General features: G+C 32.2%; 1 protein-coding gene across 2 annotated transcripts; it reads right to left on the reverse strand.

Annotated features, from left to right (window-relative positions):
• Positions 1–3,106: 3,106 nt before the first annotated feature.
• LOC119081799 (protein N-terminal asparagine amidohydrolase) lies at positions 3,107–26,220 on the reverse strand. 2 transcript variants are annotated; one of them, XM_037191016.1, is made up of 8 exons: positions 25,898–26,220; positions 8,206–8,329; positions 6,927–7,056; positions 6,688–6,870; positions 3,806–4,014; positions 3,672–3,741; positions 3,516–3,607; positions 3,107–3,451 (listed from the first exon to the last, which is right to left on the reverse strand). In XM_037191016.1, exons 2-8 carry the CDS (start codon positions 8,326–8,328, stop codon positions 3,323–3,325), a joined length of 936 nt encoding a protein of 311 aa, XP_037046911.1. In that variant the 5' UTR covers position 8,329; positions 25,898–26,220; the 3' UTR covers positions 3,107–3,322. The 2 variants fall into 2 exon arrangements, with proteins under 2 accessions (XP_037046911.1, XP_037046912.1); XM_037191017.1 differs by lacking the exon at positions 25,898–26,220 and adding an exon at positions 14,068–14,386.
• Between the last annotated feature and the right edge of the window lie 680 nt (positions 26,221–26,900).

Raw genomic sequence — 26,900 nt, forward strand, 5'->3', positions numbered from 1 at the left:
AAAGATCAAACATATATCACCCTAATTACCTAAAGCGTAAAATACCTAAAAAAAATTAAAAATAAAACAATTTCCACAAAAATTATTTGCGTTTTCAAAAATTTTTGCGCACAATAAAAATCCATATCACGCTCATTCATTTGTTGTCATTGTATAAGCGGCGGATGTAAGGAACGAATCCGACTTTTAAAAATCGGTCAACTTTTGCCTGGTAGAGAGCCTTTGAGCAACAACAATCAGCTATGTTATGACATGGCTCCGATGTGCCTTTGTTATTGTTTATATGTGTTCGTAAATGAAAGTTCTAAACAGTTCTAAAAACAGACAGTTTTCTGACAGTCTCTTGACAGTCTCTTGACAGTCTCTTGACAGCCCTTTGTGAATATTTAATAGAAAATAATACAAAATCATTGAAATGATTTTTTTTTTAAATATTTTAATTTTATCGTAAAATAAATTCTGTAAACACAGAATTGTTTTATTTTATATGAAGAATATTAATAAATTATAAAAATATTGTGTGTTTCCTGGCTTTAGCTGTAGATAACGTAGAACTAAATATTTTAAAGCGACTTAATACCTTAAAAATCATACTTACCACAATCACCTTTCAGTTAAATACCATACGAAGTATTTTTTTCTTTGTTGTAATGACTTACCATATACCACAACACAAAACCAGTAATAATAAGAAAGCAAATATGCCTCGGATGACTTCTTTTATTATTAAGGAACATCTTGCAGGTAATATATTTTAGCAATTCTTTTTGAACTTTACTTTCAAATGGTTGTTTAGGGAATTACCTTGAGCTTTTCAAAATCGTACCAATTTCCAAAAATCTTTATGATACCGAAAATTTCGTAAAAAATTACCGGTTCTTTAGTTATTTATTTTTTGAAGTCCTTTTTTGTAAAAAGAACAAATAAACACAAACTTTACGGACGTAGACATCATGGTCAAGTTGAAATAAATTAAACCTAGCTAAATTCGATCATTCTAAACAAAAACTAATGAAAAATGCGGTTCTGTGTCACAACGATCACTTCTTTCGCAACGTGTGCACTTGTTAGCATGTAGGCTTTCTCTTACTCTTTCCAATTAATCACACGCCGGTGGTCCACAACTTGTCTCAACTGTGAGAGGCTCTTAGTCTCAAAACCAATAAACAAAACAATTGATAATTGATATTAAATTCGAGAGATCTAAAAACTCCGCATGGGCTATAATAACTGCTTTTTATATACCGGTTGGATTCCCTAGTGGACCACCACGGGTGTGCGATGGGTAAGGGACCGAGACTGGCGTAGTTCACAAAAAATTGTTTTCATCACTAGATGTCAAATATCGAGTTTAAAAATTTTTAAAAATTGATTTACAACTTTCGTAAAACCAAAGAAGCAAAATTTTCGAGTTTTCGGTTGCCCCACATATTTTGACCTCTACCAAAAATTTACTTTTAGAATTTTGTTAGCTGTTAGCTAAAACTGTACAAAATCTTCGATTTTAAATGGTTTGATAGAAAAGTGACCACAGATATTAAATTCAATTAAATGAATCAAAGATAATGTTTTTCGTGCATATTTAAAAAATTTGATTTTCTCAGTTGAGGCATTTTTTTTTTCAATTTTAGACCAAACAAACAATTACGACACAAACGATTCTCAGAGTATTTTCAAAAACTTTTCTGTTCTGGATAGCCTACAACATTCCCAATAATTTAAGCCCACTTGAGCAAAAATTGTCTCATTTTCCTGATGAATTTACAAATTTTCTAGTTTTGTATACTATTTTTGTGAAAAAAAATCCCAAATTTTCTTGAATTTTCCTACTTTTCCGAATTTTCTTAAAAATATTTTCGTGAAAATAATGAAAAAGTGGGAAAATACAAGAATATATGAAAACGTTTTAACAAAGCTGCCCTAATTTGAATAAGAAACTTAGTTTTTTATTCAAATTATTTTTTTTTTTTCATTTTTTTAAGCTCCAAAATTTCCAAAATTTGAAGGCAAAAGAAACTTTAGGTCGTTTTAAAATTATTTGAAGTTATTCCTCGGTGCTAAAGTGAACACAAACTCTGAAAAATCCTACTAAAAAATTTGCATAAGAACCTTAACTTTGGGAAAAATGACAACAAATAATCGAATTAAAGGTTTCTCATGCAAATTAATTGTTAGAGTTTTCTCTGAGGTAAGGTTCTCATCCAAATCATTTGTAAGTTAAGGTGCTTAGTGAAATTATTTGTCAATTAAGTTTTCCATATTTGGTCATTTTTTGAACTTAAGGTTCTAAGGAATTTTACTTTTGACGGATTTAATTGTTTTTATTTTTTATTTTTATTACAGACCCAATGACCCAATAGACCCAATGCTCATTTACCAGTAAACTGAACTGCTATCTATTTTACTGCAAGTTCTGTTCTGTATTTTTGTCGGATTTTTCGTGAAGAAACAACTACACAAAAAATATTTTTTGATGATTTTGATGTTTTAAATAATTTATTGAATATTTATTAAAATTCTCTTTACAACAAAAATATAATAAAAAAATTACTTGAATAAAAAAGTTTTTCCTTTACTTTTGATTTATGACATTGAAACGTAATGAAATCTCAAAGAGCAACTCAGTTTTGGATTTTAACCTTTCAGAAATGGCAAACATATCGCAAGATGATCCATATAAATTCTCTATGTCCTCTGCTTAAAATATCGGGTAGTGCTTAACACAAATTCTTTTACTTCATTTGTTTATCCATTCATTTTACTGAATACGACAGCCTGATCAGTGTGTTATTGCATTTATTGGTCGCTGCTGTCGATAACGAAGGGCTAAAAAAGAAGTCGAAACAGGGCGGAGCAAAATATATTGTTATGGAATCCCACCTCTAACACATTTAATTCTAATTATTTTCCTAACATCAGATCGTACTATGGTAAAAATGGACGTGGAAAATTGGCTTCATAACGGTGACTCTTCACAGTCATTCTTCATAAATCGTCTGTTAACCGGTAAGTTATAAATTAGAGTGAGAAGCAGCAGAGGAATTTTGTACAATATAGACAAACTCTATGCGAAGGGACCATATCGTGCAACAACAAAAAAATTTGGAAGTTTTAATTCAGCCATTATTAAGTGTACTCCCTCATGACTGTTCTAATTGTGCCACATTAAGTGTGTAACGTCAAGCTTTTGTTAGCGGTTGTAATAAAATTCAATGAATGAGATTGAACTGATTTCTTGAGATGAGAGGATTAAACAAAGTTCAAAGAAGATACAATGCCTGATTGAAGTTACTGAACAATGGGTAAATTTAAAATGAAAAAATTAAGTATATCTAGCCTCTTGCCAACATCCTGTCGTCTCATCACGATGATAGTAATGCGGTCGATTATCTCGAAATACGGTTACAGCTGGAAACTGGTTATCTTGGATGTATTTTAAGGTTGATCGGACCTAAAATTGATGAAAGCCGTTTCAGTGATGAGTTTTACTTTTATTTTCGAAATATCTAAGTTACCTGCATGGCGAAATGTGGAGGCTCGACCTCAGGACTGGTTGATAAGTGGCGTAGGAGAAACTCATCAGTTTGAGCTAGCCATAGATCAACACCTAAACAAAGGACATTTTCAGTGTTTTCATTTTCTTTCGGTTCTGGATTTTCTTCAATTCTTACCTCTCAACGGATCGTAATTAAACGGCCCAATTCTTAGCATACCCAATTGCGAATCATAAATATCCAGCACCTACAACAAAAACGAAAAAATTATGTAAATGACGACTACACAAGAAAGTTCGCAATTTACTTACTGTTTGTCCACCGGTAAAATTTCGAGCCATACGTAACTGCAAATCTGGTCCTTTGTCCGTGAACGCAGCCGGAAATATTTCACCGGTTTTGATATTTACACCGATGCCGTAAATGATTGGCCAATTCAAGTCACCTCTAACAATTGTATTCAATTCGCCAACGCACGCTTGAGTTAAATCGATTTCCAGTGGATGTTTATGAAACGATTCTGTCGGATCAAGTAAAACGAAGAACTGTATTAATATAACAATCCCATTCCAATTTGTGGATGTTTTTAAAGAAAAAATTGTTGACCTGTCCGTTCAAAGGACTTTCTATATTTTAAAAACTTTGACTCAAACATTAACGAAAACCATTGTAGATGAAGCTATTGTTAATCCTAATAACATATTTCATGTTTGAATCCATGCACCTTAAAAGGACATAAACATAAATCCAAACCCTTAGACCTTAAACCTTCCCTTGTGTGAACCTCAGCTTTTTTTAAATTTAAACAAAATTATCCCTTGGAATGACGGAGCATATCTTTACAAGTCGAAGACCACATTCACAACATATTAGGGACATTACGATTTTCGTTTATAATTAAGTTGACTGGCAAATTATAAGTAAATTCTCTATACGAACTATATGGAGAGTCAAGTTATAGTTTCCAAGTTTTTTGTCAACATAAAATTACAGGTAAACATGGCAATCTCCATATCCTACAGGAATAAAACTGACTCCTACTATTCTTCGCGTATGTTGGAAGGTAAACTCCAATTTTTGTAAAGACCTTTTCATTCCTATATCATCTAAAACTTACTTTTTTCTACTCTGATTTGATTGACGTATATCCGATCTCCAACCACATAAATAGGTCTTACTATCAACATAGAACAAAGCCAAGTGTATGTAACATAAAATGGTGTGATTTTAGTAACTAAAAATGTGATTAAATTCACAAGCAAAGCGACTGTACCTGGTCTGCTGTAATTAAATATATTTTTGTCTCAAAATTGTCTTATCTATGCAAATGACTTTATGTACGTATAACCCTTATATAGTCTCGTCTCTTAACATCGCCATATTTAACTTTATTAATGCCCTCCCCCAGTTCCCAGTTTACATCCCACATGCTATTAATTTAAGCTAGATAAATTCGATATAGATATTACATATTAAATTGCCTTCATTATAGACGATAACTTTGTTCCCAAGAAACATTGATGCGTTAGAAACGTTATGAATAGCGGTCATTTTACGTTAGCTGACCACCCGAAATCAATCTGGCTCCGATGTCGATGGAAATATATTTCTGATAGAAGCTTCCATCCATATACGTAACATCATGCTTATACACATATCCCGTCAGCTCATACCATTTTACAAATGCATACTAGCCATTCCATTTTATACACATGTACTGGACCGCACAACACTACGTAACATTTATGTGTGGATTGGATATATACTATATAGGTACTCTATGAGTTTTCCTTCTTACGAAATTTCCCTTTTACAAGGTAGTGTGTGATGTTCAAAACATACATGATGTTGATTGTACAATATAGAGGTTGGGTCGGATAACGTTTATATATATAATGTTGAATGGCTTAAATTCAGATATTTCATCGATAAGATCTCACATATTTTGCAGTTTCATAAATTGTTAAAGGCAAGAAATACTTTACGCCGAAAGTAAACGTATGGTAAAGATTTTATCCCTGTCGAACGAAGAGAATAGAACAATTGTTCATCTCGTTGATATACTGTAGGACAAGACTACAAAATTTATTCTTTTATTAAATTGTCAAAGGATTTGGTAACAACATTCTCCCTGTGTCTATAAAAAAAAAACTTTACGAACGGCTTCAATTGATAAACATGCAAACTATACTCGACTCAACACATTCATCGGATATTTCAACTTTGATTGCGATATACAAGTCAATGTAGGAGATTAGTAAATTAGTTCTAATTGTACACATCACAAGTACAAGACATGAAGATACACAATCCGAACATGTGTATCAATGAATGTATTAAATGTAAATACAAGAAATTAATATTATTGCATATCAAAGGTACAATGTACGTTGTATACGAGCTGTACATGTAACGCACAATAACCGAAGCTTGAAGTGCTTTAACATGTTGATAAATTGAAAATGGGTTGTGAATGTATGCCAATAAATGGGATTGAATGCACTTATTGATAGGTTGAGAATTGAATAACCTTTGAAGTAATCAATGTTAATATTTAGATATCTTTTCAGATAGGAAATCTATGCATGGCATGCATGCTAATATATCTGTTGTAGTTGTTGTACAGTAGTTGTTGTTCGGTGAATAAATGTATTCCGAATAAGGGATGGACTGTTTTGGAGTCGGATGCTTCCTATGGTTCATTGCCTTCTTATAGTTCCTAAATTTTAAAATCGACTATTTTAACCGTTTACTTCTTTTGATACAAAATGTCTGGTTAATTTTTTTTTTAAATACATCTAGCCAGACCTTATCGTTTTTTCCCTCGTCGATAACACATGCCTATAACCATCCTATTCTAATAATTTTTGTAATCCCAATTCCCATCTACAAATGCTTCCCGACCAGCCAGAATGAATTTAAATTCACCGACCAATGTTAACACAATCAATATAAGAATCCATTTACAACTCCACACTGCCGCATAAATTCCTGCATTTTATTGCAATTTGTCTGAGAAATTTCAGCATATAGCACACATGGATTTCATGTTAAATTTAAATTTTCATAGATTTAGTATGGTCGACATTTGACCGCTTTCAACTACATGGGTCATTGTGACAAGGTTTTTCGAACAAATTAATGTTGGCCGTTATGAGCGATAAAATGGAAAATGCATGAAAATGATACTTACGCATTATGTTAAAGAATAAGTCCTCCGCATAGCTCTGTTGATCTTTATATCCTCCAATTAATTGCACTTCTATTCGTCCTTCTGGATATCCGAGTGCTAAATTTTGAACCCTATCAACCATTGTGGAAACAGCCTCGTCGATGCCATTACCGTCTAAATGTGCTAACGCTACTGCTCCCGATCCTGATCGAAGAATAAAATTATTTTTATATTTTCATTGAACGCCAGTTCGGACTAACCTGAATGCCTAACTACAACTATAATACAGGTTGTGGCGTCATCAGACCCAATTATATTTACATTTTTGTCATGTGTTGCAACTGCAGCTAGTTCACGTTGACCGACATAAAGAAGACCTACTGGACCAACCTGTAAATGTAGAGTTGAACAGTAAATTATTAGTGAGATTAAGAAAGATTTAAGTATGAAGTATAGTCAGATAAAGGGAGCAAGTGTCCTATTCTAACTTATTAACGGAAATGTTTTGCTCATTTTACATTCGATAGAGACTGAAGTGTGTAGGACTCACTAAGATACACTGGCTGTGACCGAATAACAATGCGTTACATACGATTAAGTAACAAAAAATTCAGTCGCAACAGACATTGAAAATGTATTAGTTACTTCGATCAACGATTTTAGTAACTATTCAGCTAATAGAATGAAGCTAATGGTGACTTAATTTAGTGAAAACAGTCTTTCGGGCCTAATCTCCTAATAGTGACTATTGTTTTGTGAATTTGTATGTTCAGCTACAAACTCGGTTGAGAAATTTAAATCTTTAAATCTTAAAACTTCACACTGTAAGGTGTAAGCACAGGGATCACGGAAGTAGCATTCTGCCCCTGATGATATGGTGACGAAATCGTCTTTAGTTTTATTTTACGTTTCGCTATATAAGGAACACTAGCTCCAGATCCCTAGACGAAACATGAATTAACCTTTTAGAAACGTATGGCAATATAACCATTAACAATCGATTAAACAAAATCTTGTACTTCATTTGATGAAACATATATTTTGAATACAGATGTATGGATTATGGATGGAGCTCATCGCTAATTTTTACACTATCGTCGATAACATATTATTAGCCGTGTCTGAAAGATTATTTGCTGCAATTACTTAAATAACGGTACCTACTTCGCTTTACACGAATTAATGCAGTTTTAGACTTGAATTAAGTTGTAACATTAAAATTCTGATGTCAATAATGAAATAAATAAAATTAATTTCAAGCAAAATTTATTTTATTTATTTATTTATTTATTTTATTGAGCCGTCCAACATTCACACAGATAACATGAATAATTCCGAAGCGCGTTATTCATTTTTATACGTTTTCTTATACAAAAAAATAATCTTTTAACAGCACAAGAAGTTAAGAAAATGCAATGGTGTAATCAATAATGAGCAACCGTAAATATTTTAATCTCTCTAGTTTGTACAGCACCCACTGAACAAGTGCCCATTAAAAATAAATTGATAATGGAATTTCGCACACATTTTAATACTTACCGTTTTCGTTGGTATTTCTAAGAGTTGATTAGCGTAATCTCTGTAAACCGGATGTAGCATAAATAAAGCTGATGTGTCCATTGGACACTCATCTTGAAGTACTCCATTTAGAACCAGAACCATTCTGAAATGAACGTAAACGAATATTTAAAAAAAATAATGATTTTCACGATGTGTGCGTAAATTAGTAGTCTAGCACTAAGCCTTACAGTCTACCACTTATCCTAACAGTCTAGAACTTAGCCTAATATTCTAGCTGTTTGGCTAGTTAGACTATAGTTCAACGAAATGTCTTAATATGGCAGAGAAGATAGTATTTCCTAGAAGCAATACCAGCCATCAAATTGTATCATATCTCTGAGTTCAACTTTAGACGTTCCACTATGCAACGCTACTTAAATTTTAAATGCCTACCTACCTATTTATCAAACAGGCAAAGTCAATATCAATGAAAGTTCACATACAAAGGGGAAAAAACTGATGTCTTTACGTGAGCAATAAAGACAAATCTAATGCTAACATAATCACGATCCCGGAAGAATTAACCGTAAAGATTTCAAATTTTGATTTGTATTTGATTAAAACGAACCTATAGTTTAGTTTTTTCTCTCTCTACCATTTTCTGTATGTTCGACTTATGTATCTTTTAGTCGATCCACAATTTATATATCTACGAAGTTGCAAAAATAACGTGAAAACCAAGTAAAACCTGTGAAATGATAAAATTTCTTTTTTTAAGTGTGTACAGTGAGGTTGCCTAGAACCCAATAATATGTACTATTTCAATCGTACAAAAAGATGAACATTGCATCAAACAATACTTTGCCATTATCTGTGTCTCCTGTGTGCTAACCGCAAATGCCCTCAACAACAAAGAAGCGAATAATTCGTACCAGCACTTTATTTTCCTTAGTCGTATTAAATCTGAAATCTACAAATGATCACCTGAACTGTTTACTCAATTTGCATTTATTCAAAATTGGAAATTGGAACGAAGATGTCTTCAACATTTTGAACCAACTCCGGGCAGATATGCTTCTCTGATAAAATATCTGCTAAAACAGCACCGCTTCGACAGTTTTCTCGCTCATTGTGAAAATAAAATAATTGAACTGAACGCAAAGTGCATGCAACGAGTATTGCATACAAAAACCATACTGCACTGAGTGAGTATATATAATATTCGTATTCTCGCTAACTAACAATTTTAAGAATTATCTACTTTTTTATCTCAAGGTTTATCTTTCAGCGGGAGTACACGTTTCATTAGACATTAATTATATGTATTGAGAAGCACTCATGTTTGTGTATATTGTGGAACATCGTTTCCGTTAAGTACTTTATGGACTTTCTTTGCATAATTTTCAAATGTTGCAACAGCAAGCAACTAACGAACATCATTCATTTTTATTGTACATCATTTTTGTTTCAACTGCCATTAACTAGGCTACTTTTACTGAACATTTTTCTTACCAGTTCGCTAAATAAAATGAAAAAGCGATAATCCGCACTTCTTCTGTTGCAGTATTGAAATTCCCAAAATGTGCTTAATCGTATGGGGTAACAACAGAAAAATGATAAGCTGGTATACGCCTGTGGCGCCATAATTATCATCTCTCTGTGGGACAAGTCGACAAAATCGTTTGTCACATATTTCCATTTCTTCTTATTTACGCAGAAGAATATCCCTTAGTCATCTCCTATTTTATCTACCTACAATGGTCTACCGTCTACGTTAAAGATGCTCTGATCGATCTGAAAATTTGAGCTAATTTACCGACGGTGTTATATTTGATAGATCTTTTCACTGTTTGATTGAATAAATCTAATCAACAGTTGGTTCACCTTAAGAAAACACAATTTTAGATTTATCAGAGTTTTAACTGTCATAGATGTTCCAGTAAATTAAGTGATTCCCAGCTGAAGATATTTTGGCGCAAAATTTGAATTTACTAAGGCGTTTTCAAATTTTGCACAAAAATTGCATAACCTGGAAACACTTAATTGACTGTGAACTCTTAAAAATCTGAAATATGTTCAGAGCTAAAAACTTCCTGTACTTATACAACTATATTCGATCGAACGAAAAAAAACTGGGACTTTTCCTTTAGTCTCCCTCTCGTTACATTTGCTATATTTCACAACATGGTATCTGCATATAGCCATAAATTGTGTGGATCATTATCAATTATTGGTCAGCAATAATAAATTCCAACACCATGTATTCTGGTGAAAAGATCCAACACATTTAATTAATATCAAATTTAATTATCTTGTCATTATAAATACCAAAATTTAACAACGCACATAAATCACTGGATACCATTTTAAGAAAATTTTGTGCTTGACAGTCATCAAACCGAAATAATTTTTTAACAAAATGTGTAATCACATAACATATTGGCCCTGTCAATTCTATCAATGTTCGAATACCCTATAAGATTAAAACTACTTCACCAGCATCGAGATCAATACAATTTTCAAATTTAATATTGTACAACTACCGACTCAAACGGATACATTCAAATATACATCATACCCCACAATCAAATCCAATAAATTGTAATGTCAATTCGATTCTCATATAACTGAAATGGAAAACAAGCACTTAGTTTGTTAGTTTGTTTTAAAAATCTCTCAATAAATGATTTATGGTCACAAGAAATAGCCACAGGTGGTCTATCAAGTGAGTTTGATTTAAACAACGCCTCTTAAATTGTGCACTCTCAAAATATTATTTCTTCATACATATATTTATGTTTACTTGAACAGTATTGTTATATGCATAGCATACACGGGATGGTTTATTGATACGTACACCAAAATGAAAAAACCACACCGTTCGATGTCGTGTATAATCATAATAAACTTAATCGAAAATTGATAGATATTTTGATTTGTGTGTGCTGTTATTACGGTGGAAGAAATTATTGTTTATTGTTGTTGGAACGTCTGTATAAGAATGTAAACTAAGATATTCAGTTAATTTGGAATACAGTGCCATATTGTACATTGTTTGATATTTAGGTTTATACGAATGGAAAGTATAGAAGGAATACCTCATCTTTACTCTCACAAATTCAGTGACGATACACATTGAAAGAAAACTAAAATGTTGGAGGACTAAAAAAAGGCTAATAGAGTTCACAATTCTGGCAACATTTTTAACGAGTGATAGATCATTTTTTGTCATTGATCTTTCGGATATAATCAATTTTATGAAACTAAAAATATTTACTTATCCACACTTAAAGATTCGCATTGGAGAGGCTGTGTTTCGTTTGTCATTGTCGCCACAGCCTGATGGTATGTCTAATTCTTTCAAAACTTTTCAAATCTTACAGGTCAAAACAGTGGTGAAACCAATGTTTTCAACTTTGACTTCCATTTGCAAAATTTTACTTTGTTATTCAAATCTTTCCTCGATAGGTAGACTTTAGACCACCCTGTTTATTAAGAAAAAATTAATAAAATCTTGATACGACGTTACAATAGGGAATGTTTTTTTTTTGGTTAGTGATGTCTTATCTTGTCTTTGAAAAAAAAAAAAAAAGAAAACCTCATCATACGTTGTTAAACGTGCCAACGTGCACGGATAAAAATTGTAACCAAAAATAACCGAAAAACAGGTTATTTTTTATCAGATTTCGCGTCAGTCAAATCATTTCTTTTCATCTTAATAAATCTTAAGTGAATATGGTTATGTGTACGATTTTTGTTGAATCCACACTACATTATGCACTATTGTTATTAATAATATGAAAATATTAAAACAAATTTAAATTTTTTGCAAATTTGGCTGTATCATATGTCTACCTACAGCCGTATCTAATGTTTCATTTTATAAGTATAAAAATACACTACGTAATTGCGTAACAAATTGAAAGTTTTATTGTTACAAGGAGTATTGAGAGGAGATAGTTTCTTACTGTTCGTTAAACGACTATATTTTTATTGTTGTGTGGGAATAAAATACTTCTACTTCAAAAGTAGAATTTAATTTCAATAAAGACAAATTAACGTTTTAGCGTGTCACGATACAACATTTAAATCTCTTACTTCATCTGTTTGAAGTATTGTCTAAACGTTTTATAAACATCTTTTACTTCGTTCGTTTGAATATATGTAGGTTTTACTGTATAAAAGACAAGAAGCTGTGGAGCATAAATAACAGATTCTTAAACGTTTAAAGAAGGTTAGTTTGGAGAAATAGATAAACTCTAATATTTGGTAGAATAGGAAAACACTTTTGAAACATTCAAATTTCTTGTGCCTGTCCTAAAATAGTATTCACGCTATATGAAACCTCGGTTGGCATGTAGAGGCGCCAGTTTTCGTTCTATTTTCTTGTGAAATAAATTCACTCTTGTAAAAAATATCAATTGAATGTCATAGCAATGACATAGCAGTTGATCTACAAAAAAATAGATCGCTGACAGATATGTTATAGCATTTAACAAAAATCTGTTACAATTTATCCTCAGTTTCCAAAGAACTTTTTCAATTTTACAAAAAGAAAATTAAAACCATCAAAAGAATTGCTTGAATGTATGATGGAGTTCCGACTTAAATCGGCACACCTCAGGGACGCCGACTTGTGTTTGGGAGTAGTGGATACAACATACAACAAGCGAATCTGGGAGTAGTGGTGCTTTTTCAAGTAAAACTGGAAAGATGTAGTGGTGCTCATCATTCGAGTAGTGGTGCCCAAGCCTCGCTTGTCCTTAGAAGTTGGCGCCTCTGGCACACCTTCAGATACTGCCGATAGCACTCATTCTTTTCTATGTTATTCTTATGATGAATGTTCTATTTGACTATAGGACAAGTAAATTATCAAGAGTTGAACAGGAAAAGGAGCTGTTTATTCATATCTTGGTGTATGCTAAACGATATATTTTTGAATATGTTTGGGTATCCATTACCATGAAAACAATTCATGGTAAGTACCATAGCACTGCCTAACGCGAACACTAATTTTATCAACATCAAAAAGCCTCCGAAATGTGAAACAGGTAGGCGTGTACGAATGCATGTGTTGTGTGTTTTAATTCATTCCAAGATACATATCATGACTCCTGTCTTTACGACAGAAACACAAAGCCTATTTTGATTGCACAAGCCTCTGAATATTTTTTGTGATCATGCTAAGAGCAGACCTGTGTAAGTACACCTGCAAATTCTTCTTCTTTGTTTGAGAAATTACTTTTCATTTACAACATGAGGTAAAGTTTCATCGGTCCTTCAATAAAATAGGGTCTTTTGATTTTTATGACTTTTTTTAGAAATTGGTTTTTGTAAAACCGATATGAATTTCGTTCTTCATCGGACAGCTCAAATTGTAGGACAGTTCACACACTATCCATACTTCCACGTTTATTCGATCCATGAACACGTATTAAGGCACTGCGAAATTGATAAATCTACCACGGTATACGCATCACGATTCTATCAACTAATATTTTGCTTCGAACGTAGGGTTTGATAAAAAAAAATGTATTCAAAAACGTGAGGTAAAGTTAACTTTACTGCACGGATACAAAACTTTACCTCAAGTATTTGAATAAAATATCTATACTTGACAATAGGGTAAATGATGGAAATTGTACTTCTTGTGTCTTGGCTACGTCTCGATCGGCAAATTTCACACAAGAAGTACAATTTCCATCATTTGCCCCATTGGTAAGTAATGTACTATTAACTTCATTCATTTTGCCAAACAGTAAACAGAGATCACGTCTTATTGATAATTAGAATCGAATTTTTTTAAAAGCTCTAGCATCTGACAATTATTAATCATTCAGGACAACTAATAAAAACCAAAAACGAAGTGAAAGTAACGAAAACTATGTAAACAGTTCTTACATTTCAACTAAATGTATAATCCAACCGGTGCGGCGAAATCAGTCGATAAACTAACTGATATAAGTTAATACTGGTTAGCTTTTTGTTTCTAATCCAATATTAGCGTTATGAAAGCACATTCAAAGAGTTGAATAATCAAAATACATGAACTCGATCAGAAAAGTTCATTTCTGGCATTACAAATTTATTGTTGACTCACTTTAACAATTAACAAAATTTTAAACAATAACGACGACGGTATGAATTTAATTAAATTAAATTTTATTTTTTCGGACAGCGCACGACCGAATGAAGTTACTTTCTCACACTGAATCAACTTAACTTATTATTTGAATAGAAACTCAAATATTTAAAAGAAAAAAAAATCGAATACTACTGCAATATTAGCAGTAAAAAGCCTTATCTGTTCAACGCCATATTGAAAATTCATAATTTTATCAAAGAGAACTGTGATTGGGTAAAAATCAATGTGTCAACTGAGCCAATGGCGTTCGAATGTTTGCTTAGCATTTCGTTGAATAATGTAACGAGACTTATTTACCATTCAGAATGAATATATGAATGAAATTAGTTTGTTATAATTTTCTTCAAGCGTCTTGTTGATGTTTTTATTGTTCATTCTTTCTGCTTTTTTTATTTAAATAACATCATCAATGTTCTGTGTTTCGATCGTCGTTTGGTATTTTTAGATGTCTGATAATAAAACGAATTATCAATGGGAGACACAGTCCTCAAAAGTGGGGAGAATTATCAAATTTTTGTAGATGAAAACGAAAACAACACACGAATTAAAGTTGCGTCTTATGTGGTGATGACTTCATTCATTGTCATTTACTGATACTTAATTCCATTGCAAATATGAAATAAATCACAATCGGCTTTGTGCATAATTTCGGGATTAAGAATTTTTGCATCGTGTGTGTGAAAAGGCCCTTTGGGAAAATCGGGATTTAGTTGGACTTATTTTACAATTGTTTTTTTTATGAATATTTAATTTCCGAATAATGGATCGCTTCGCTTGTTCTCAAAGTTATCAATGTAACTTCAAAAGTTACCGAACTAATAGTTCCGAAGAGTGCTACCTTTAAAAGGTCGTCGTCGCCCTACCAATCTTTTTTTATAAAACCAATGCTGTTTTGACTGATCACCGATCACTTTCTTGCATTCCTGTACATTATCCTCCTTTTTCATAATTTCTTTCTTGCAAGTAGAAAACTATTTTGAGACCTCAAAAGGTGATTATTCACTTCTACGTATTATTGCTTCCAATGCAAACTAAAGATTTTCATTCAAATATGAATAGAAACGTTCGATGAATACGGTAGAATGACTAAACCATATCAGATATTCGCCTCAAATAACCTACGCTGTAATTTAACAATTGTAATGGGAACACATAATTACATACATTCTGAATGATTAAAGATGTGTCGATATTTTCCATATTCCTACAATAATAAAATAAATGGATCTAACTCGAAGTTGATACTTGCACAGCATCATGTAATAATAACAATAATAATATCTAGTTACATGATGAAATTTTAATAGCATTTATTGCTATAGAACGATAGGCATCCACAATATATTTATGCGAAATTTCTTTTCGTTTAATTTATGTGCAATGTGTACATGGTAGAGTCATGTGCGCATATTTACATGGTATCATGTAGGTGGACTCTCTCAAAGAGTCAAATGTGATCTTATTGTAAAATAGAAGAAAAGATCCCCGTGTGCTACACTGCTGCCATGTTATATTGTTTAGTCTTGAGACAGAATTCTGTATATGGGAAGTAACTATGTGGAAAATTTCAGTCTTAAGATATGAAATCATGCACGTTTTACTTGCTCTTAGATATTAAACTCATAAATTGTTAAGTTTTTGTCGGTTTTTTATTTTCCCGTTTTCTTTACGTTTTACATGCTAGCAGATACGTTGAATAATGACAATCACAAAATTACAATGTATTTTATGGAATTGATATGGGATACTGAAGAGACTGACTGCTTTTAGAGGCTGTTATCTGCGAAGACTCTGTACCAGCGATTAATCATAGTTACTAATTGATAAGGACTTTTTTTTCTAAAAAACTGGACAATAAACTAAAAACAGAGAATAACACAGATCTGTTATCTATGGATGAAAAAAATTTTGTTTTCAAGTAATTAATGTTGGAACAAATCATCTCATTAAAGTATTGATAAGAAATTATCGCATTTCGAATGATTTTGAATGCAAAGGATAGGTAATAAATAATAATACAGAGCAGTAGTCCCTTATCTGCTGCAGATATAAGTTTAAAAATATAATTTTTTTCTAAACCACGAAAATAGATTATTAGGTCTATAGTCGAACGTTTGTTAATGTGGAGCTAAATATGAGATGATTACATGGTTGTTGTTGAGATGAATGGTCTTTTTGGAGAGATATTTTTATTTAATTAAAATGGTTGTTATCCTAGCCATTGCGTAATTTATAAGGAAAAATAAAAGTGTCGAAAAATCTAATTAATTTTGGATGTGATTACATTTGTTACACGCCTAGTTCGCCGACGGCGCCTTAGCTTCAATGTATGCTAGCATCCAATTCACGCAAGGGAAGTGTACGTTTCTACAAAAAATTTATTCATATCTATCTATCAGAGCCTGCAATGAGAGACTCCGAAGATTTCATGTTTTTTTTTAAACGTTAAATATTGCATTATACGATTATACCTCGGAATGAAAATGTTCGATGTGATATGCTTATAATAATGCATGTGTTATATTCTGTAAACATGTAAAAAACATGCTCGAGAACATGACAACAAGAAGATTTTTATATCTTTACATGAGCATGCTGCATTTTAGAACATTCCTTCAATTTTATCCATATAATTAATACGAGTGAACTCGCGTTCGAAATAACATGTTGCTCAAATAGCGATTGGCCACGTATTATAATCATATTATGGATATGTATCGCGATGCAGCATATCGAATTACAGAACCTTAAATAATTGGCCTATCATCGATTTGGTACAGTGTAATGAAGTTGATGGAAAATAAATTTTCTGTATTTGCTTATCTACCATTGGCCATTTTATGAATTGAAGTGTTGAACCGAAATTATTAATAGACTTGGTAGGCAGGTTTTACTGTTTTATTAGCATCACTTCTTTCGTATATTATAATAGCCATTTTAACTGCTAAATGTAATTGAAAAAGCGTCTTTACAACAACAACAACATTTAGACATCATTGACTTAGGTTTAAAATTGATTTTTAAATAGTGATTTTGTATGCCCCCACCCAACAGACCCAAAGAATGACAAAAATAATTTAAATTTCCTTTAAATCAAATTAACATAACAGAATCAATCATAAATTACCTACGGAAACGCCATACACATATCCTTAGATGTATTATCGTAAACAGCGAAAGAAATGAAAGCAATACTTTTATGACACAATTTGCATTATAACAAAGGAAAAAAGAAATAAATAAGACTCTTGTGTACAACATTATTTGTTATGTGTTTTTTCTTTCTTTCTTTCTTCTTTAATAAATAGGTAGACACGTTATCCTTTTACAGGGGAAATGCAACCAATTAGTGGTTATTTATGATGGGATACGGTTTTGATGGCGTTCATTTGAAACTTACGCGACGTTATTCGATTATCGACACAGTAATCAAATGTAAAAGGTCAAAATGAATAAATATTTTGACATGAACAGAAAACTTAGTGCAGTTCATTCCATTTTTTAAGTTACAGTGAGAGAAAAGTGAAATTTTTCACATGTTTTCTGATTTGGGAGCTGTTGTGGTTTGTCAATGATTCCACACAAAATTTGTTTGGCAAATGAAAAACTATGTTTTTTATTTAACTATTGAGCGCGTGCCTTACAAAAATTTAGAAAAAAAAATTAGATTTTCATTTTCTCAACGAAATTCTTGTGGCATCAATTACAAACTACAACATCTTCCAAATGAGAAAATTTCGTACTTTGCATAATAATAAATTTGTCATCATTCGTAACGACAGCGACGACATAAATAAGCAATGAAAATTGGTGAATAGCTTATATGCGAAATGAATAAAGAAGGAAAAGATTTTTTGAAATAACTTAATCTTATGAAGTAATAGATTCGATAATTATGATAGTCATGCGAATAAAATCTGCAGTTGGTAACACATCGTGTGGTTGAAATACAATCGATCAAAATTACGAAATAGCACAATTTTGTTTTTAACAGATACTATATAATTTGGGATCCACGGATTCTGACAGCTTTGATATTGTATGAATTTCTAAGTCGAAATTTATATCGTGCATATTCTGGGACGAATTCAAAGTACCATTCAATATAAAACCAGTGTCCGTGGGTCTTGAAATATGTAGAATCTCACTCAACAAATATGTGGTATTTCCTTATTTTTTCCGACTATAGTGCGTAAGAAACCTTATCTGGGCGCTAAAATGATTTCACAAAATTTCCATCGTCACATTGGGTAAGCGTACTAATCCTCGGAAAAGAATGAATCGTCGGACACATATTGTTCTGTCATTCATAAAAACGTTTCTCAATGAACGAGAAATGGGTGACCGAGGACTCATTCTTTACCAAGGATTGGTACGCTCACCCTACATTCTTATAGAAGAAAATTACAAGTTAAGTTGTGGATGCGTTTATTCAATTCAATTTGGTTTATTCATTGGACAACAAGTATTTCTCCTTATACAAATCGAGGGCGATTAACTTTATGTTGGGCCCAAAATTCATAACTTTTTACCACCTTTCAGAAGAAAAAGTTTATCAGAATTGGTTCAGTAGTTCATGAGATATTGGAGATATGCCTTTTAGTTATGTTGCTCTCGAAATGTCCTAAGTATATCTTAACAAAAAACTTATCTCAAATAAACAAGAATTTAAATATGACTTACAAGTAGTTATGAACTACTAGAAAATATGACAAAAAAGTTCAGCAACATAAGGAGAATTCAGAATTCGTGATTGGACTATTCGCGAAAAGAAATTTGAATGTAGAATACGACAACATAAAAGATCCGCAAACGAATATTTTGAAAGGGTAAAATATGCTTGTGTGTGTAATGGTAGTTTAATTAGCGGTGGTAAGTATTCATAGCCAACAATAACAGTCTATAGTATCCTTAATAGCTATTTTTAAAACATGTGTTGAAATGATGTTGAGATATATCGTGAGCGTAAAACAACATCATTTCGACACAAGTATTGAAAAACCAATTTAGTTTTCTACAAAATTTCTTTTACACTAGTTCAAAAAAAAGAAATTTATTTTGATTTCGAATGTTACTTCCTTTATCTAAATTTACAGATCGAACAACGATGTAATTAAAACATCTCTTCTCATAACTTGAGGCTTTAAAGTAAAGGGAACTCTGGGCGAGCTTAAGAACTCTAGGAAAAAATATAAGTTTTATAACGCAACAGTAATGTTAAAAGAAAAAATTCTAGTCAATAACGTTCGAAAATTTTAATTCTAGTGTTTTATTCGCGAAGAATTAATTCAAATGAATTAAATTTACTGAGAAAATTATATTAACGTCTTTCGCTTGAACTGAGCATCTACTAACGAAGATAATACAAAAAAGCAAAAACAGTGACAGACAGCATCCTCGTTCCGTTGCAATTCAAATCACGATTTTCTTCAGTTATATATTTAGTTCATATATACAAAACTGTGGTTATTAAGTGAGTCTAAGGTATTATTAATATCCGAGACAGATTAAAAAAAAAAAGTTTATCCAAGTTTAACATCAGAATTTTAAATTGAATTAATTACGAAATAAAATCAAAATTATCTACATGCCAAGAGAATAACTTACTTTGAAGAAAAGAAAAAAAAACTTAAGGAGTGACTGCGAGTGAATATTTAATTTATTTTTTGTGTTGTCGCCGCCAATTGTCATTTATTATTTAACGTCTCACTTTAACACACTCTTGATGATATACAACAATAGCGAAAGAAGGTAATCATAATAGTGGTTTTTCTATTTTTATTTCATAAATCACACATTCATCATTGCCGATTTGATAGAATTTATTAATGAAATCAATTCCACTTAATCGAATTTAAAATTTCAAATGGAATATCTGTCAATTATAGTTTATTAAATGTTCTTTAGATGAATAGCAATGGACGAGGTCTTGAGTTTAATTAAACACCATCACAATTCATATCATATTCGACCACTATAAAAATTACCCATGCATCTTTACATTTAATTCAAATATTAGACACCGAGAGCGGACCCTTTCAATGATGAAACCACTGGTGCAAAGTACAAGCTAACACTAAATGTTAAGTGAATCTTTTACTCTCAAGGAACGTCCACCAATCAACCGTATATGTATAAATATGTATATACCAGTATAATCTAGCAAAACACCATATACCACACATAACACACAATACGATGAGATATTGTTTTGTATCCGATTCGGTCAACGTTTTACTTGTGAATATATGTGCACTTATTACGATGGTGCGCCGTATACTGTTAAGGTGGAAGCGAGAAGTTTGACTTTGGCTATAAAACTTTCCTCGGTTTGAATTAAATTCAGGTTTTACATGCTTTATTTGTGTATCATCTCTCTGGTTAAAGATTCGGTGTACAGGTAAAGCTGTCTTATAAGAACATGTTGAGGTATAATGCTTAGTTTAGTGGATGTATAAAAGTGTGTATATATGTGTAAAAGACCGTAGGTTCTCATAGACATAAATAAAAGACATCTATTAAATAACTGGGTAAAATAGGTTATTATTCTGCATGATGAGTAAAACGAAATAATCCGACTGTGAGAAATGTAATTTGCATGTTGTGGACAATAATTAATACACTAGCGGGCAGTTGGCATTTTTTACAGTTTTAGCTGTGAAACATAAATGTATGTGAAGACAAGTCGCTGGAAAATTCGTCCTTGTTTAATAAGATTTTTGTGTCAGTTGGTTGGTTGTCAAACTTAATTAAATTTAAGAGAAGAAGGTGCCAGGAGGGACATTCCCTGATGATTAAAGCAATTCAGCTGAAAAATACCTAGTTCCTTAATGTTACGGCAAGAATGCTGCAATATAAAATTCTCCCAGCAAGAAGCTTTTCTAATTCAAGAATAAAAAATTGGCACTTTGAGTTGAATTACGAAAGACTGTAAAACCACCACACAACAGATAACTGAATATATTACATTTGAAAAAATTGATTCTCAACAAGACCAGAACAAATCAGAATGAAACCGCAAAACGTTATTGCACTAAGTGAGTTTAAGCTACTTAAGTTGTTCAAAATTGCTATAATTTCTTCCATTTACACCTTTTTGACGAGGTGTTGGTAGTTTATTGCCAAGTAGTAATGCCTGATGGAATCGCAAGGGCATGGACGTTCGTTCACGTACGCTTGGTGGTGAACAAGCATGTACAGAGTTCATATTTTCGAATCAAATTACGCGTTGACTTGACTGTGAAAGATTGAAACGTATTTGAATGGTTGGGTTAGAGTGTGAAGATGTTATGTTGCAGTAAGAAAAAAACAATAACAGATTATTTGGTTGTAACTAATTAAACCAACGTAAGTTCGCCATAATAATTCGTATCATTTCAATCGTTCCAAATTACATTTACTTAATTCACATTAAACACGCTAACAAGCAATGAAACAACGCATCAGCATTTGATTCATCTCTTATTTTATCAATGAAAATCCAACTTAATTTAAATTAAGTTAGAACTCGTATAAATTAGAAACAATAATGATCTTCTGTGTCATATGTGTTAGTCAGTCAATTAAGTGTCAGGTCTTATATCTAAGTTCTAATTGCCTTATATACATGGAACTAAGTTAATTCAATGAATTACTTGTGGGTACATGGCTATGAGCGCTTCTTGTGTGGACATTTTAATGTTTACGATGAGTTGCATTGTAGAGAAATTAATCTTGTATGAACAACAAGCTTATTACCATAACGATTCAATGTGTTCTTATTTTGTTCAACGTATCGTTTTGTGTTTTATGGAAAATCTTTTACTTCATTTGTTTTAACATACATTTTACTTTGAGTGTATTATAACACTTTAATCTGATGCCATCTTTTTTTAGTTGTTGTTGCTGAAAGACTGAAAGACATAAGACATTTTATGAATGACACTTTGTTTCATCAAGAACTCATAATTTTTCCTCTAAAACGTTTTTAAGTATCGAATCGGCGATCAAAAGAAATGAAACAAATGAAATTAATTACCACTCCCTATAACGAGAGCGAAAAATCTATCGAATTAATTAAAAAGATGGAATACCACTAAGGTTACTCTAACTGAAGCAAAAACGGCTGTGGTATTAATTACTATGGATGTTCGTTTTATTTGGAACAGAAATGAACTTTAGAAAATTTTTGATAAATTTAGAGATTTAGCCACATGGAAACAAATTCTTAGGTCTCCAGTATGTATTTGTGGTAAATTAAATTTCTCAGTTTTTCCATTCGAATCTCACAAAATGTCAAAAACCTTTCACAGGGTCCCTATTTTCAATCATGGAAGATGAATCTACCTGGAAAATGACGTCACTTTTCGTACAAAGTTGTCATTTTCCAGGAATGTTCATCTCCCATAATTGAAAATAGTGACCCATATGCATGTTAAGATAAATGAAGTGAAAGATTTTGTGTGAATCCATTGAAACTTAACAGATCAAAGAAGTAGTAGACCAGATAATAACGCTGGTGAGTGTGCATCGTTAAACTTTAAAATTTCAAAATTAATGTTACATTTACAGTTTTCAGTTAACTGCTGAATTATGAAGTATCACTTCTCACAGGGCCTTTTATAAGGAACAAGCGCGTGGGAAAAATCCCCCCAGGCCCACCTGAATCCCCCCACTTTTTATAAATCCCCCCAGTGCCACTTTAAAAAAATACTCCACAGTCTCTCACTTACAGTCGGTTACTAAAATTATAAGAAGTTGTTATTCTTTAAAAAAATCGCTGCGCGGCAGCTCATTATTAGTCAACTGCGAAGTATCACAATAAAACTTTCGTCCATATGTTGAGAGTATTTAGGTAAATTTTATTCGGCTCTCTTTTTTTGTTCCACGTTAGTTAAGTGATTGCTGTGGCTTCTTCTGTTCGTCCTTAAGAATTCGATGGTTAAAGAGTTTAGATTCACAAAATGGAAATAAAAACGTAACTACAATTTTAATGAGGAAGGGAAAAGCTTATGAAAATTGGATAGTTTCCAAGTCTATTGAGTGACCTAAAGTCTGACTACTCGACCAAAGAACGTATAGAAGATTTTTAAAATAGAATCGGAATAATAAAACTAGAAAAAGTTAATCGATTTGTCGCTGAAATGGTGACTTTATGTTCATTGTTCTTTTAGCATTTTAACGGAAGCTTAAAAAGTCGAGGATTATTGGAATTATTAGGAAAATTTTACAATTCTATTTTTTCGTTGCGAACCCAAAAAGCTGACCGGAAGTTGCTTGTGTGGTTAATTGGACAAAGCAACTCACGGATCAAATAGCACAACTCTAATTTCTCTAAAAAGCAACTCTGTAAGCGTAGACTAATTGCCGATTAATTAAGAAGTGTTTGATCTTCACAGTACCAATGAATCCTGCTGGTTTCCGTCAAAATGTTCCAAGAGCAAAACTTTGAAACAAAGAAAATCCGGTTCCACTAACTCATTATCAATTATCAATTCCTTAGTAGATTTTTTATTTCGAAAAAGTATGGTATTAGATTCCAGACGGAAAGTTCTTTTAGTTATATAAAAATGTCAAGTACCAAAATATTTAGCGTTAGAAACGTAACTAAGTTTCTACTCATAAATGCCTATTCGGATTTCTGATCACCCTCCTCCCAGTAACTAGTAAAAATAAGATTGCGTTGGATATACTTACAGGGAGACAAAGGTGAAATTCCGCATATTTTCTCGTTTGGGAGTTGTTGTGGTTTGTGATTGATTCCAAGAAAAGTTCGTTGAACAAGTGAAGATTTTAATTTTTTGAATTTTGATGAGGCACGCGCTCAAAACAAGGATGAATAAAATAAAAAATCTAGATTTTCATTTGTTAAACAAATTTTTTGTGGAATCATTTACAAACCAAAACAAATCGCAAAACAGAAAACATGACGAATTACACTTTTCTCTCCCTGTAACTCGTAATGTAACTGCCAAAAAACAAGTAAGGGCCGAAGAACTGACTCTTTTCAAAACGCCATTAAATCGCGAAAGTTTGACTGAGTTGTCCATGTCCTCCTATGGAAACTTAATAAAGCTTTTTCGGATAGAAAATATTGAAAAGATTGTGAAATCATAGTATGTTCTGCAGATAAAACACACAATATACATGCAACATTAAGCGGCACCTGACAGTAACCCTAGTCACTAAAGTTCTCAAATTTGAAACTTGTCTAATTTTTCAAAGAAGGCCCATCACAATAAAAATATAGGGCCCCTTCACGGAAAAAATTGGGGCCCCCAAATCGAAATCCCCCCCAGTGCGAAACTCTTATAAAAGGCCCTGACTTCTCATATAAACTGATAAACGCCCAAAAAAGAACACTTCAAAATATTTGCTCGTCTCTTGGCTTGGATAAATGAAAATCTATCTGTTAACCGTTAAATTGAAAATATTTTATATCATTCCTGCGTCAGAACTAATCGAATCTGATAAAAACTTTCGATGACGTTATTGTAGTCATGATTGATTTTTTTTACTACTTTATGGGAGAGTTAAATTTATTAACTGGTGAATACTCTGACGGGAATCCGGCTTATGTTGTGTTATGAAACTTATCGAATCGAAAGTTTATTCACTTGAAAGAACGATCAATAAAATTAATAACGAACAGCCGTTCATTTTAATTAAAATAACAGGAGTCTTTTGACATTTTCGTCTACTTAAGGTACAACATTTAAATGTTCGGTTAATTATTTTTTTTTGTAGCATTTTCGTAAAAAACAAGTCGAAATGCCTCAACTTTTTTTTACGTTATACTTTAGTGAAATAAGTATATTCAAATTACTAAATGAAAAGAAATAACCGGAAAGACACAAATTTGCATATATATAATTATTAAAAAAAACCATTGGGTCGCTTTTATTTTAAATAACGCAAATGCATTAAGTTTTTTTATATCCCCCCGCCTCAAGTAACCATCTGCCTCAGTGGTGATCGGTGCGACTTTGCTAATACTTTAAAGATCAAAGCATGTCGTTTCTTTTACTTAATTAACATGAAAGAAATGATACTCCCTTTTAGCAATATGACTAATCGTACACTGAACACATGAATGTTACAGTACGAAACATTAGAATATGGTACTCAGTTTTTAGACAAAAATATCCGGTTAGCTTATGATTGGATCCACAGAAATGTGTTCCAGCAACAGAAGTAACAATTTCATTACGCATATCTAGATCGGCTGTCCTAGGACATAAATTTATGAGGTATACCTAAAATGTAGGGGAATCTTAGTCCTGAATTTTATGTTGCAACTAATTTTATCAGATTTATTTAGTTTCGATTCTTTTCATAAAGAATTCTTTAGGTAGTTAGCAGTATGGGCTACGAGCTACGGGTACTACACAACACATAATTTTATTATGTTGATAAACGCGATACAGATAGCTTCAAGGTTTTTGTTATTGCATGTAGGATAGACAAGCCCAAACCATTTCTAAAAATATACGAATTTCGATTCGAGTCATAAGCTAAAATAGTAACTTTGAGAAAATTTATTTACAGAGTCGTAAACATAGGTAAAGAAAAAAAAAATTGTCGTAAAAAAATTAATAAAAAACTCACATGTACTTGAAAAATAAATGCAATTCCCATACACAAAAAGCCTTCTCTGCCTATATTCAATACTGTCATCAAATCACTTTGGTTCATTTGAATTCAAGCAATTGTTGGCTAAATTTTAAGAAGCACTACAATATTCACTGTTCTATGTTTAAATTAAATCGGTAACAAATAAAAATTAACACTAAAAACACAAAAAATATCACAAAAATGCACCCAAAAACTCTGTTTAGATTCACTTCTTCGAATATGTCAAATCAAAGTGTCATTTATAATCAGGTATAGTGGGTATAGTATGGTTAATCTGAACATCTCACTTTTTCATATACCGTCGTTCATAGTCGGTAGAATGAAATAGCAATATCACATTCACATGGGTTGCGTTCGACAGAATTGGTCTGAATATATTTTCAGGGGTGCGGTTGCACAATTTGGCACAATTTTCAAATTCAGAGATATTTCACGTTTCTGATAGATAGCAATTGTGTCAATTTATGAACTCAATCTACTTGGTTTATCTTGAAAATTATGACTTTGGTATGACTTTAAGTAGTACCGGTAGTATCATTGTCTTGTTTATTATTTTGTTGCTAATTGTTCTTTGTATTTAATAGGCTCGGCACTAGCGAGACACCCTTCGTATCGATACAGAACTCTAATATTTCTGCAGTGACATTCTAGTTTCGGTTAGTATCAACGGTATAGGTCTGTTCCAAGGTTATTTGAGCTGTCAAAACGTCATCCATAGAGCCATGACCAAAACATTATTGTTGACGAAATGTTCGCAAAAGCGTTGAGGCTCTGTGGACGCTCTGGTTTGCTTTCGGTTTGTCAAAAATCGTTTTTACCGAACGACTTAACAAACGTTTACCGAACGTGATTTTATGCTGAAGTGTGTTTTTGAATGAATGAAAATAAAATAAAATAGTAATTTACATGACTATGTAGTCTCGTTTTTGTGTGTTTATTGACCTCGGCTTCGCCTCGGATCAACAAAATTCACACG

The sequence above is a fragment of the Bradysia coprophila genome, unplaced genomic scaffold (assembly GCF_014529535.1).
Source record: "Bradysia coprophila strain Holo2 unplaced genomic scaffold, BU_Bcop_v1 contig_358, whole genome shotgun sequence".
In the NCBI taxonomy this organism is placed as follows: domain Eukaryota; kingdom Metazoa; phylum Arthropoda; class Insecta; order Diptera; family Sciaridae; genus Bradysia; species Bradysia coprophila.

Excerpts from the sequence above, each read along its gene's own strand:
- LOC119081799 (XM_037191016.1), bottom strand. The coding sequence starts at position 8,328 with ATGGTTCTGGTTCTAAATGGAGTACTTCAAGATGAGTGTCCAATGGAC. Across the intron at positions 6,871-6,926 it reads AGTTGTAGTTAGGCATTCAG|GATCGGGAGCAGTAGCGTTA; the intron begins GTTAGTCCGAAC and ends TTCTTCGATCAG. Across the intron at positions 3,452-3,515 it reads CTCCACATTTCGCCATGCAG|GTCCGATCAACCTTAAAATA; the intron begins GTAACTTAGATA and ends CATCAATTTTAG.